This window comes from Leopardus geoffroyi, chromosome C3, assembly GCF_018350155.1.
Source record: "Leopardus geoffroyi isolate Oge1 chromosome C3, O.geoffroyi_Oge1_pat1.0, whole genome shotgun sequence".
Classification (NCBI taxonomy): Eukaryota; Metazoa; Chordata; class Mammalia; order Carnivora; family Felidae; genus Leopardus; species Leopardus geoffroyi.
The window spans coordinates 2,093,124-2,107,215 of record NC_059338.1 but is presented as its reverse complement, the minus strand read 5'-3'; the positions used below and the strand labels follow the sequence as shown (position 1 = coordinate 2,107,215).

General features: G+C 61.0%; 1 protein-coding gene across 1 annotated transcript; it reads right to left on the bottom strand.

The window, feature by feature from the left end:
- Positions 1–1,099: 1,099 nt before the first annotated feature.
- On the bottom strand, positions 1,100–11,511 carry RHBG (Rh family B glycoprotein). Its single transcript, XM_045454478.1, has 10 exons — positions 11,235–11,511; positions 5,730–5,916; positions 5,254–5,404; positions 4,993–5,140; positions 3,615–3,781; positions 3,213–3,350; positions 2,957–3,090; positions 2,521–2,642; positions 1,677–1,750; positions 1,100–1,476 (listed from the first exon to the last, which is right to left on the bottom strand). The coding sequence occupies exons 1-10, from the start codon at positions 11,419–11,421 to the stop codon at positions 1,408–1,410; spliced, it is 1,377 nt and encodes a 458-aa protein (XP_045310434.1). The 5' UTR covers positions 11,422–11,511; the 3' UTR covers positions 1,100–1,407.
- Positions 11,512–14,092: the final 2,581 nt, after the last annotated feature.

Below are 14,092 nucleotides of genomic sequence, written 5' to 3'. Positions count from 1 at the left end.
TCTCCCCACAGCACTCCCGTCCCAGCCAGCAATGGTGGGGGGGGGGGGCGCCGCAGCAGGAGGAGGAAGCCGATGGGCTGGGGCATAGTGGGGCCCTGGGGGCAGGGATGGGTCCCAGGGAGCGCCTGTGCCTCAGTGGCCCTCTTCGTTCCTCCCCTTCCCCTCAGCTCCGTGATTGGCCTCCTTCCCCAGCCAAACTCAGGGCCTCCAACCACAGTGAGGATGAAGCCTGTTCCAGGGTCAGGCCCCAGGAATCTCTCCCCAGTGGCTGGCTCCCTAGGTCCCAACGGGCTTGGTCTTGAGGGAGAGGTCCGTGGACAGACAGGCCCAGCTCCCACCAGAAGCCTGGAGGGAGGGCAGGACAGGGCCACGGGGTCCCAGCTCTTCCAGGAGGGGAGAGGCCCTCCGGTCTGCTGCAGGGGTGGTGTCTCTGATGCGTGAGATCGGAAAGCCCCAGAACCAGCCTGACATACAGTGGGGACTAAGAACTGGGAAGCAGTGTCTCCCAGAATGGTGAGGAACAGAGCAGAAGCAGACAGGAAGGCAGGAAGGCAGGAAGGCCGTCAGGCTGCAGGAAGGACGCCGGATCCGTGGAGGGTGGAGGGTGCAGGGTGGAGGCTGGGAGGCCACAGAGGCCTGTGCTGGGTCTGGAGCGCCCTCTGGTGGCCAGAAGACCTCAGGCGGCAGAGGCGCGGCCTGCTTTCCCTGTTCTCTGCAGCCCCTCTCCTGAGACTCTGGGTGGGGGGGGGGGGTGGGAGTGGGGGAAGAAGGGGTTCCTGGGTGCTGGCTGCTTCCAGCTTCTGAAGACTCGGTGGCAAAGAACTCCCTGTTCTCCTTCGTTCAGAGACCGCCCAAGTCAGGATGGGAGTGGCGGCCATTCAGCAGGAGAGAACGGAGCTGTCCCTGGTGGCAGGCAAGCCCAGGCTGGGCACCCACCTCGTAGAAGCTGGCATGCTAGAGGGGGCTCCGTGGGCCCAGGGGACAGGAGCTTGCTGGCACTGAGGTCCTCCCCACCCGAGTTTCCAACATGGTGCGTGAGAGCGAGAGAGCGAGAGACGAGCTCCCCACATTCCCAGCGCACAAAAACAAGGCGTCTGAATCCTTGGTGCCAGTGGTGTTTATCACCGGGCCAGCCAGGCTGGCGCACACCTCTCTGTGACCGTGTGGCCTTGGGCGGTGGGCTGGGAGTGAGTTGGGCACCTCGCTCACGGGCCACGGGGTGGGGCTGGGGGTGCTGAGGGGTCTCCCCCCGCCGGGCGCAGCAGCCTCCCCCATACCCCCACCTTCCACGGCCCTGTCCTCAGTGCCGTCTTCGTTCCTGCAGCAGGAGGGATGGACCCAGAAAAGACCTTCCCTGCGGTCACCATCTTCTAAGAAGAGAGTGTCCTCTCACGGGCTGGAAGCAAGTTAGGCCCGGGTGTCTGTCTCCTCTGCCCTCAGAGATCCCTGGGCTTTGTCCTCGCGTTCCCCAGGCACCTGGAAGGTGGGGGGGGGGGGGGAGCAGGTGAAGGGGAAGCTCCAGGGGGCTGGAGACTGGAGCTGGGGGGAGGGTGTCCCCCAGCAGAGCAGAGCCAGCCAAGAAGGAAAGAGGCAGGTGGGATCATAGGAGCTGCAGCAGGGTGGGAGCTTTGGCGGATGAGACGGCCATCGGTCCAAGGGGCTGGGGACACGCTCACCTCCCAGTAAATCCGGTCCTCGTAGCACTGGGAGCCTGGAGGGGGGTCCAGGAAGGGCAGCCTCAGCAGGAGCCCTGGTGGTGGGAGGGGAGGGTGGGTGGGGCTCCTGGCGCTCCTGTGGGGGAGGTGGCCACCCCAGGCCCGAGGGCACCGAGGGCACTGAGCGGCCTGACACGCCTGTCCCAGAGGAACTGCAGCTGTATTTGGGGAGCCCCTACTGTAGCCAGGCCCCCACGGGTGCTCGTCACCACAGCAGCCCTGCTGGGCGTGACCCTCACGGTACAGTGAAGGCAGCGAGCCTCAGAGAAGTCCTGGGCACCTCACTCGTTCGGACAGTTGGCAATGGACCGGATCGTGATCCTGTCCCGAACACGGCTCCTGAGCTTCCTGGGGCCCCCTGTCCGGGAGGGGTGCTGCACGAGTTTATTGAGCAAATAAGGAAATGAACGAGGGGACGGAATCGAACCAGTTCGAGAATGAAAATCTCAAGATGACACTGAATCAGAAGGAGTAAAGCCAGACATCAGGGAGGACTGTCTGATGCGCATCGGCGGGCAGTCGGTCTCCGTGGAGGTTTGGTGTTCCGGCCCCTCCCTGCCCCTGCCCCTGCCCCGGAAAGACTGCTCAGCTTCCCCCTTCGGGGCCTCAGCCTGAGGTCGGGCTGCCCCCTGGTGGGAAGAGTCAGCAGTACAGGGAAGCCAGAAAACGGGAGAGGGACCCCACTCTGCCCCTAGCCCACTCCCCATCTTCTCTTAGCCCCAGGAGGGAGCGAGTACCCACTTCTGGGGAAGGTTACCCTTGAATTCTGCAACCACACCCCCCACCCCCAGCCAAGGTCACTCACCTCCAAGGCCCCCGCCCACAGAGGCAAACGTCAGTGTGACAAGCAGCCCGAAGAGTTGGTACATGGCCTGAGCCGTGGCGGAGCGCTGGCCCTCGGCTACGAGCGGAAACACACTGCCCAGGCTGCAGGGAGAGGAGGTCGGGGGGCGGGGGGGGGGACACAGGGTTCCTCAGTGCGTCACGCAGCGGCCAAAAGGGCCCGCGGGAGCCTGGGACACCCACACACTTTTCCAGACTCAGTTTAGGATCGCTTTTGCTTGTTCTCTCCTCTGACCCCTGACGGTGCAAGAATTGAGCCTAAGGGTCATTACATCCTCCTGTCGTTATTCACGAACGAATGCATGAAAATAGACACAGCTTTTTGTGCTGGTCCACAGGAGGAGGAAGAGAGTGAGGGAGGTCACCCCAGGGGGGTAATGACCTGGGTGAGGACTCACCCATCTCCATAAGCTTCGTGGGTGGCCAGCCCGGCCACAAGGACCCCCAGGAGGGCTCCCAGGACCCCAGGCATCCCGTGGAGGTTGTGGACGCCACACGTGTCTTGGAGTTTGAATTTCGCCTCAAGGACAGGCTAGAGGACAGGACACCAATAATGAGTCCTGTGCGCCCCCCCCCTCCAAGCTGCTGGAGACACGGGGGGAACAGGTGCTGGGGGACCCCCTGTTCTGCCCGGGGCCCGAGAGGCGTCTATACCATGAAGAACTTGTACCCCAGCGTGGAGACCGTCCCAGCCAGGAAGCCGGCTGCCAGGGCCCCAAAGGGCGTCAGCATCATTTCACCTGACGTCCCCACTACGACCCCTCCGGCCAGCGCTGCGTTCTGGATGTGAACCTGGGGAAGCACAGGGGAGCGGGGCATCGGGGGCCGGTCCAGGTCGACGCCCCCATCCAACCCCACCCCGTCCACCGCAGTGGCATCCAGGGCTTCTGGAAGTCCCTCTGCCGTCTGACCGCAAACTCTCCTGCTGTTGTGTGGTTGTCTCTTGCTCTTGCCCCGTGCCTGCGCCCTGTCCTGTTCCCCTGCAGACCGGGCCTCGCAGGGTCCTCCCCCCGCCCGTCCCTCTGCCCCCGCCCCCCCCAGCGCCCTCTCCCGCACCATGTCCAGCCGGCCGTGCTCCCCGACGAGGGCTGACAAGGCAAAGGTGCTGAGGGTGCTCGCGGTCAGGGAGTAGTACGTGTTCAGGGTTGTTCGGTGCTGCCCATCCCCCAGCGTGGTGGGCGCAGAGTTGAAGCTGGGCCAGAAGGTCCACAGGAAGATGGTCCCTAAATGACGGGCAGGCCGGCAGAGTGAGAGGAAGCAAGTAGCCCCCGGGTAGCCTGGGTGTCCTCGCTCGCCAAGTGGGGGCCAGAGCACCTCCAGAGCGCGGGCCGTGCGTGGTGGCTCGGAAGGAGCTCAGTATTCGTATCAGGGAAACAATATGCTTTAAAACCTCAACCGCCTCCTGGAGACCTGGGCCCTGCAAGGTGCAGGTGAGGCCTCAGCCTGCCGGGCACCTGATGGGCTCCCGGCCAGTCCTGGAGGGTGGGGAGGGGCAGAGGGACAAGGTGAGGGGAAGGCTGGGGACCCTGTAGGCTCGGGACACCAAGGCAAGGAGGCTTGAGGGACTGCCCCTCGTCCTGAGCAGTCTCAGGGTGCGTTGTGACTTCTCCCTGCAACCCCGCAGTCTGCTGTGGAACCCAGCACGCTCCCACGTGTGTCCTCAGAGGGCAGAGCAGGGGGACCCAGGAAGAGGCAGGGCTCCCTGCCTGGAAGGAGGGGACAGAGGAGAGCTGGTTTGTCAGGCTCCTGGGGAAGCACGCCTTCTTGGGGAAGCCCCTGGACTTCTAGCCAAAGCATCCACGTCATTTCACAACAAACCCAGAGGTGAGCAACAAACACAAATACAATACAAAGCCAGCCTCTGTTTTTGGCGTGGGAAGAGGCATGGACCCACGGCAAAAGAAGGTATCAATCTCCTTTCCTGCCTCATTTGCGAAGGCAGAGAGGGGAGCTGAGGCCAAGGTAGAGGTTGGTGCTTGGAGGAAACAGGTGGTGGTGATGGTGCTCGAAGGTCAGACCCCACGGCGCCCGGGGGTGACCCGCTACCTCTCCCCCTGCTCCTGGGCGTGCAGGGGCCTCTGGGAAATCGCCTGGGAGGCATGTGAAGGGCAGAGTCTTGGAGGCGGCGGGTGGACAGCCTGCAGGGGACAGCCTGGCTTCTGAGGGGGGAAGGGGGCAGCCCCAGAGTTTTAAGCAGGGATCCGTGCGGTCAGACTTGATTTAGAAAGGCCCCCGGGAAGGGGTCTGGGGCAGGCGCGTACTCCAGGGCTGAGTTCTAAGAACCTGTCAAAGAAACTGTTGGGAATGATGAGCCCAGATCCCGGGCTCTCGGCAGGGACTTCCCAGCAGGGACCCCAAGGACCGTAGGCGGGCGGCCTGACATCTTGCCCGGGGTCCTCCCCGGCCCCCCCCCCCCCGCCCCGGCAGGCCTCACCAATCATGGCAAAGAGGTCCGAATGGTAGACGGAGCCCTGACGATGCTTGCTGTTCTCCAGCTGGGGCCTGTAGAGGACCCGGGACAGGACCAGCCCGAAGTAGGCCCCAAAGGTGTGGATGGTCATGGACCCTCCTGCGTCCTTCACCTGGGGAGGGGGCGCGGAGGTGGGCGGCCGGCCCCACTGACCCGTGCTCTCCCTGCTCGGGGCCTGACCCTGCTGGCCCTCGCCACCCCTCACCCCTGCCCCACCCGACTCACCCCCAGGAGACTAAGGAGCACGAACTCGTTGACGCCAAATAGCAGCACCTCCAGCAGGGCCATGAGCAGCAGCTGGGCCGGCCCCGTCTTGCCCAGGACGGCACCGAAGGAGATGAGCACAGCAGCGGCACAGAAGTCCGCGTTGATCATGCTGGGGACCGGGGGTGGGACGCAAGGGTGAGAGGGGTGGGGAGGGCAGCCCCACGGCCGGGGCGGCGACGGGGGGGGGGGGGGAAGGGGTCTCGACGCAGCCTGGGGAGGTTCTGTGCCGTGGACCGCACGGCCCGCGAGGGGTGCGAGAACCAGATCCCGAGCCCTGCCCCGGGGGTGGCAGTGCGGACGGGCAGGGCGCTGGACACGCGTCTACTGTGGCTCAGGCAGCAGACGGAGGCAGGCCCGGGGCTGGAGGGCTGGCTCCCCCGGGGGCAGGGGATGGGGCGGGGAGGGGGGGAGCCGGGGAGGCCGCTGCTGCCCACCTCTGCACACCAACATGGATGTGGCCGCCGTGCAAGGAGTGAAAGAAGCCTTGGATGAGTGTGGACCACTGCAGGGCAAAGGCGGCCAGGAGGAAGGTGAAGCCGACGCTGCTGAAGCCGTACCGCTGCAGGAAGGCCATGAGGAAGCCGAAGCCCACACACACCATGACGTGCACGTCCTGGAAACCTGCGGGGGCATCCGGGCCGCTCGGCCACCGCCGTCCAAGCAGCCGCCCGGCCGGTGCCCCTGGTTCTCGCCAGCCAGGGCCGCCGCCTCCAGGCTGGAGCCGGGCCTGGGAAACTCCCCAGGTGTGGCGGGGCCTCCCAGCCTGGGCCCCCCCCCCCCCCCCCGGGCAGAGCTGGCCGGCTGGGGGCAGCGGGACCCACGCCGGTCCCGCTGTCCCCGTGTCTCCCGCCCTGTCCTTGGGTCTCCTACAACCGACCGGCGGGACGTCCTGCCCGCGCTCCCTCCGGCTGCAGTCCCTGCCCCTCCGTGCTCAAAATCATCTTCTTCGGGCTCCTTTCAAGTTTCCCTTTCTGCTGGGAAGTCCTTCCTGATGTCTAACCTCCATCCCTCATACTTCAGAATCTATACCTCTCCGTTTTGAGGATTTTAAGGGTTTGGGTTTTTTTTTTTTGTTATGTTTATTTTTGAGAGAGAAAGAAACAGTGCATGAGCAGGAGAAGGGCAGGGAGAGAGGGAGAGAGAGAGAGAGAGAGAGAGAGAGAGAATCCAAAGCAGACTCCAGGCTCCAAGCTGTGGCACAGAGTCTGATGTGGGGCTCGAACTCACGAACCGCGAGATCATGAGCTGAGCGGAAGTCAGACGCTTAACCAATTGAGCCGCCCAGGTGCCCCGAGAATTTTAAGGTTTTTAAAAATAATTTATGAAATAGCCTTAATTTTTTTATCAAAACTTTTTCTTTATTTTTAGAAAGGGAGAGAGAGTGAGCACACGAACTAGGAGAGGGGTAGAAGGAGAGAGAATCTTTTTTTTTTTTAACATTTATTTATTTTTGAGAGAGAGAGACAGAGACAGAGACACAGAGCATGAGCAGGGGAGGGGCAAAGAGAGAGGGAGACACAGAATCCGAAGCAGGATCCAGGCTCTGAGCTGTCAGCACAGAGCCGGATGCGGGGCTCGAACCCACGAACCGGGAGATCACGACCTGAGCAGAAGTCAGAAGTTTAACCGGCTGAGCCACTCAGGAGCCCCGAGAGACAGAATCTTAAGCAGGCTCCACGCCCAGCAGAAAGCCCAATGTGGGGCTCGATCCCATGATCCTGGGATCGTGACCTGAGCCTAAATCAAGAGTTGGCCATTCAACCCACTGAGCCACCCAGACGCCCCTAATTTTGTCTTAAATAGCTTTAATTGTTAACAGAGATTACCTCCGGGAAAGGAGCCGAAGGGAGGCGCAGGGCTGCAGGGGCACAGCTGAGCCGCAAACCACGCCCCCTGGAGTTGTGCGGTAAGGCGGCTCTGGGAAGGGGGATTTTGCTTTTGCATTTGTTTCTTTCTATAATTTGAATATGTTAATTTTATAGATGCATTAGTTGAAGTCTTTTGTGTGTCAGTGAGGTTTCTGGGCAGGGAGATTGGAGCCTTTCTGTTTGCTTTCTATTGTGTATGCATAAAAGACCAAGCTAATACAAACGATACACAGTAATATTGAGAGTGAGACACATACAAATACCTGCTTCAGTATCAGTTTGTTCCACACGCCTCCCCCGATCTTGCAAAAAAGGGTTGAAACATAACCTAGTGTGACAATTCAGCCAGCGCATCTGGCCCTGTTCTCTCAGCCTCGGGTCTATGTATAGAGTAAGTCCATGCTCTGTCTTTGGCTTTAATTCAGAAATGCTGGAGAAAGAGTATCGTGAGTGCTGTTAGAAATCGGGCAGGGCAAATAAGTTATTGAGAAACAGGGTCAACTCTGACCCTAAATTCACTCCCCTTTTACAGCTCCACGTGAGAAATTTCTCTTGGAGCTTAATGCTAGCATATGTCACTTCTCCCAGGGAACCCATCTGAGGTTTACTAAGAGCTCAGGCACCAGGCTCTGGGGAGGGTGCCGGCACCACAGCAGCCACACGCCTGCCCTCACGGAGCCTGGCGGGCAGACGGCAAAGAATCGGAAAATCACTCATGTGAGCCTTCCTTGCCTCTGATGAGAACATGTAACCGGCCGCGTTTCCCTTTTCTTCTTGGCTGCCTGGAAGCTCAGAGCTACCCTGGCATCGCAACCGAAACAACTGGGGAGGCGCTCCCAGTGTCCATTGTCTCTATCCCGCCCTCCTGCTTTTATTTTTTCAGACTCATGTTCTTGTTGCACACACACACCTCAAATCTCTTGTAGAAAGGGGCAGATCATAAAGAAAAAGGTCATGGTGCCTTTTTTCTTTAATCTGAGGAAGCACCTAGCAAGCCAAAAATTTATTATTGAACTTTAGAATGCCATCAGTAATTTTGAGAGGACCAAACGTTTTTTGCCCTTTTTGTGCTGGGTACTGGCTGACAGGAAATGAGTTTGCAAGCCTCTGGCAGAGGCTTGGGTGGGTACTGGGACTGCGGGTCGGCACCTCAGCTGCCGGCCCCAGCTGCCAAAGGGGGGTAAGGGTCTAAAGGTCCACTGGCTTTGCTCAACGTCCCGACACTGTGCCATTTCTCCAGCCCTGTGCACTCCCAAATCACCCAGATCTCCCTTCCCTCAGATCCTAACACCCAACAGAAAAGGAGGAGGAGCACTTCTAACTCAGCCCGCAGCCTAAGTTCTTCCAGACCTCTCTGCCTGGCTTCTTTCCTCCTTGTGCCAACAGTAAAGGGGATGCCGCGTCTGTCCTTTCGTCCAAGGGCAGCAGGGTGGCAAAGGGGGCTGGGTGGCAGGGCTCCCTGTCCCGGACATGCAGAACTGCTCCAGAGCTGGTCATAACTGGCGGTAACATTTACGTCTCCCACCCCGGGTTTGTTTGGCATCACAACTCAGTCCCTTGACCTTTCAAATGGAGGCTAAACATTAAGAAATCTCCTTCACTGGGGAGCATTCCACCGACTCTCCATTGGCTGTGACCACCGACCATGCAGCCTCGGTTGAAGAGAAGACAAAAGCCCTCTAGCGACGCCTACTGCCTCCCCAACCCCACCAGCTAGCTCCCGAACAAGATAACACGGGGCAAGGGGACAGTTAAGGCTGGATTGTGTGACGGCTGACAAGCCATTTCGCCTCTGTGAGCCTCGGTTTCCTCATCTGTAAAGTGGGGCTATAAAACGCAAGGAGCAGAGAGTGGTGAGCTGAGGAGGCCCCTCCCCCCTCCCCCTCCCCCACCACACTCTACCCACCCCCGCCTTATGAGGGAGGTGGGCCACATTCTCCCAGAAGAGGTCACCGACCACTCTGGTCCCTGTCACGTCCCCCTTCCCCGCTTCTTCCAAGAAGATCCTGATTCCAGCTATCCTAAATCCCTCTCACCAAAAGTAAGGTCTCAGAGGTATGTGACCCAGGACCTGTCCATACTGTTTTCTTAGAACCCTTTCTCATGTTTGCTTCTGTGTCCCCTGTCACCCTGTCTTTTCTCCTCTTTCTTTCTTTCCATGACTTGCCTCGGGAGAATCGTAATGTGGGGAAAGGCCACAGCTGGGCAGCCAAGAGACCTGGCTGCGGCCTGGCTAACTTGCTGTGTGCTCTTGGGCAGCCCTGTGGCCTCTCTGGCTCTCTCTCTCTCCACATCTGAGGGGCTCTGAGGGCCCTGCCTGCAGCGACGACAGACCGACCCCTGGAGCAGCCGTGTCCCGGGCACCAGCTGCTCTCCCTTTCATCTCCCGAACCAAAGGGCAGTGGCTACGCCTCCCTCTGACCCTGACCCCTTCCCTGGACACAAGGGCAGGGGAAGACCCGGCTCATCAAAGCCCCAGACTCCAGAGACCTCACACTTCCCTCCACCCCAACCTTCCCCCACACCAGGGTCCCAAGTCCACGGGGATAGAAACCTAGGGCAGCAGACAGGTAGGATCCCCACTCCCCTCCCCTTACCACAGCCCAGGGAGAGCTGAATGCCCAAGGAGAGCCCCCCCCCACTGCAGCAGAGGGGCGACAGGTGGGGGCGTTGCGGGGAGAGGAGCAGGGTGCGGAGGCTTGAGTGGGGCCCTTGGAAGAAGCAAATGGAGGGCGTGGCAGGCAGCCAGGTCACACCGTGGACAAGAGCTTGCTTCCCTCAGCCTCTGGGCTATTCCCTCTCAACTCCCTGGCTCTCTGGGCAAATGCAGGACCCAGGGGTCTGCTGTCCCAGCTCCCGGGGCTCACCTTGCGCAGACAGGGCTGAGGTGGAACACAAGAGGGAGGAGCTGGAGCCCCTCTGCCGAGGACAGCTGGGGGGCTGGGGGTCTAGCACGTCTTGCTCAGGCCCAAGCCTGCATCTCACTCCCTGTGTCCTCAGCACTGTGTTGGAGTTGGGACTGGGAGACGGTCGGTTGGGGACAGCCTGCTGCCAGCTCGGTATAGGAAAAGCAGGGTAATAACAGCCTGGGATTTTATAGGAGACTCTCACACTGTAGGTCTTGTTGGAATGTGCGTCCTTCAAACTGAAGCATCCTTCTCCCCATTGCCCAGATGGGAAAAACTGAGGCTGACATAAGCCCTACCCAAGCCGTGGTGATGAAATGAGGAGCTGTAGTATCCTGGGTCCCAGCTGCTCAGGGCCTGAGTAGCAAGGTAGGCCCCCAACCTTAGAGGGAGAGCCTAAAGTCCCCCAGCAGGCGGCAGGGGCTCGGCCCTCTCCTTCCTGGGCCTCACCAGCAGACAGGAGAGCTGTGTTGCTTGGGATGCCTGAGTCCAATTCCTTCTCTGCCACTCACCCGATGGGCGATCGTGAGCAAGTCACAAGCGTTCTGAGCCTCAGCTTCCTCCCCTATGAAATGGGCCAATGACCCTGCCATGCTTCCTGCTTAGAGCTGGGGGCAGCTGCTCTGGGCTGTGGTGGGTGGTTGTGTGATCCTCTCTCGGACTCTGGAAGGGCCGGTTTTGAGTGACTGGGGCAGCAATGCCTGAGCCCCACCCGCCTCGGCTGCCTTCACAGCTGATACCTGCACTACCACTCCTGCACAGCCCTCCCTACCTCCCCTGCCCAGGAGGACTGTCTTTGCCGTGGTCAGGGTGGAGCCCCTAGGAAAGGCGGTCGCCCTACGAAGCCCAATGAGGCCAACTGGGGGGGGGGGGGGTGAGACAAAGGAAGCAATTAAAGCTCAGATCTGGGCTTGAGTCCCAGCTCCCTCAGTCCTGACAGCTCGAACCTGAACCAGCCACTTCAAGTCTCAATTTCCCCATCTCTGTCTGCCTGATAGACGAGATGAGACCTGGGACACCGCGGACACCAGCGACAGGGTGTTATTATAAATCTGGGGCACCTTCCTCTCAAAGCCAGAGGGTTGCTCTCCTAGGAGTAAACGTGGACACCCAAGACACCGCGGAGCCTGGGCTCTTCGCTCCCCGCGCCCTCACCCGCACTCACTTGGGTAGCGAAAGTAAAATTCATTGTCCGAGCTACTGCGGTTGCCCGAGTGCCAGAGGGCGGCGTCGGTTTCGGGGTTGTAGCGGACAAAGGCCGCAAAGAGGATGGCGGTGGCGCCCTGGAGGAGGAGGCACAGCAGGGGCAGCTGCAGTCGCCGGCCCGCGGCGCGGCGGGGAGACCCGGCCATGGACGAGGGCTTCGAGTCCCTGGCTCCGTCCGGCTCCGGCTCCGGGCGCGCGGGACACAAGCTCCCGGGCAGGGCCGGCAGGTTCCACCGGCGCCAGGGCCCGCCCACCGGCGCCAGGGCCCGCCCACCGGCGCCAAGGCCCGCCCACCGGCGCCAGGGCCCGCCCACGCCGAGGCTCAGCGCCCCAAACCCCGCCCCCCCCCCCCCCCCCCGCCCCCAGCCCCGCGCAGCTGGGAGCCCCAACCCGGTCCCGCGGGTGCGGAACAGGGGCGCCGAGGGCGTGGGCCCGTGGCCTGAGGCGGGGCAAGAGCCGGCGGAGAGGGGGCGTCCGGACCCCCTTGTCCTGTCTCCCTTCACCTGGCTGCCCCTGGCTGTCTTCGGGTTGGGACAGGTCCGTGGAAATGGCCCTGGAAAGGCTCCCTGTGTTCTGCCCTGATGGGGCACAACCGAGGGACCCGGGGTGGCGGGGCTGGGGAAAGGAGAGGCCCCCTCCCCCTCAAACGTAGTGTTAGTTTACAGAACGTGTCCCAAGAAATAAGAGGCTCTTTAAGGCCCCCGGCCTGGCCGTCCAGAGTAAACACCAGAGAGAGAGAGTTGAGCGGTTACTCAATCTTTTCCCAAGCCAGACGCAAAACGGAGGTGCCGTCCAGGCATCGATGATTAACCTGACTGGGGGGAGGGGGGTTCTGAGCCCTCACCTCGCCCCAAGCCTCCTAAGCCTCCCAGCTGGGTCTGCACCCCAGCCAAGCAGCAGCTGGCCACGCTGACAGCTAGGTTCCCTGCACTCTTGCACCGGGATAAGGGGCCCGGGGCAGCCTGAACAGCTAGATGGAGGAGGGTCTTCTCCCTCAGGAGTCAGGAGCCACTGGTAACACAAGCAAGGCCTACATCCACGGAGGGGGTGGGGGTCCTGGGAGACAGTAAGGAGACAGACTCACTGACATCTACTGTGAGCCAGGCTTTGGAGATGAACCACACAACCCCTCCCTCCAGGAGCCACCGTCCTGTGGGGAGACAGACACCTGGGAGGAAACCGAATGCCCACCGGAGTGAATGTGTGACCCTAGCAGTTGCAGAGGCCCTAGGGGCCCAGGAGGAGAGCCCGCTGGGGTGAGGGTGAGTGCAGGCACAGACGTGGAGAACTGCTTCCTGGGAGGTATGTCTGCAGGTAGTGTAGAAGGACCGCCTAGAAATGGGGCAAGTGAAGAAGAAAGAGGGGATATTTCTAGAAGGGACCTGTGGAGACAGAAGCCTGGCCCTGTGAGTGTCCAGTGTGTTCAGGGACTGAAGCTGGGGGTGGGGAGTCTAGAAAGGCCTCAAAGGCCCTGCTGAGGCATGCGGCCTCTACCCCGTGGGGGCCGGGTGGCTGGAGGACTCTCACAGGGGGGCGACCCCGCTGCTATCAGTTCTGACACCTGCGTGTCACAGGGGCTTCAAGGAAGAAAAGCTGAAGGCCGGTCTCTTTGGAGCTGGTGGAAGGGGAGGCTCTCCGTCCACCCTGCTGCCCAGCCCAGTCTGAGGGGCTACTGTGTGAGAGGGGCTTGTCCGTGTTAGCAAAGGAGTCCCGGACCCCTGCCGTTCCCAGAAGATGTGGTCTAGGCTCAGAGGGGCCAGCCTCTCCCCCAGAGCAGATTCGAAGTGAGCTCCTCCTAGGAATGGCGCTTGCCGGGTCTCACAAAGGGGCGGGGCGTGGGGGGGGATGGTGGAATCCCTGACCCTCCTCCTTGCTTCCCCGGCTGCCCTTTCTGCAGCCCCCCCCCCTCCTCCCCTCCCACAGTCGGCTTGAGCCTCCAGCCCAGTGCGAACCCTGCGGGACAGCTGGATTCTAGGTGTCCAGCTTCCTGACCTAAGTAAGCGCCCAGCCAAGCGGGCCCGGGAGGGCAGGGGTCACCTCGATAGCACTGCTCCCAGCCGACCAAGCAGGCTCTCTGGCCCTCAGTGGCCCCTGGCCCCTGGCCCAGAGGCTCTCTGTCACTACTTGGTCAGCAAGAAGGCTGTTTTTTAGCTCCTTCTGCAGGGGCAGGGGGTGGGGGTGGGAGATGTCTGGTCAGCAGCCTTTGGATAATGATTCTTGGACAATTCATCTGGGGTATCCCTCTAGGCCCAGCCTTCTGCCCCAGGGACACAGCTTGCTTCCTGGGCCCTGTCTGGGAGGGGGAGGCAGGGTCTGGACAGGCTCTGCCAGAGGAAGAGCCTTCACAAGCTGCAGAACCAGAGAGAGCGTCTTCTGGGAGCCTCCTCGCTGATTCCAGCCTCTTTGACCTCTGTCTCATCTGTTGTCTCTCTTAGTCTCTGAATGCCTCTGGATCTCTGGTTTCTCGCTCCTCTGTTGTTCATTCATTCATTCATTCATTCATTCAACAACTGTTTGTTTAATACCAACTCTGGGCCAGGTCCTGGGGCCGTGACCTGAGATTCTCATCAAAATGTGTAACACAGTTGGGTCCTGGAGTCCCCTGGGCCAGGCAGGGGTTAACCCTTTATCTACTGGATGTCGAGAAGTCGAGAGGGGGCCCCTGGAAAGGCCAGAATACCTGGGCCAGTTTGTGGAGGGTAGGTATTTGGGCAACATCTATTTACCAACCTGCATGGAAAGATCGTTCTATTTCAGCAACTTCGTGGTACCAGCTCATGTCACCCCTCGTCCGGCAGAAGGGACAGTCCTCCCCTT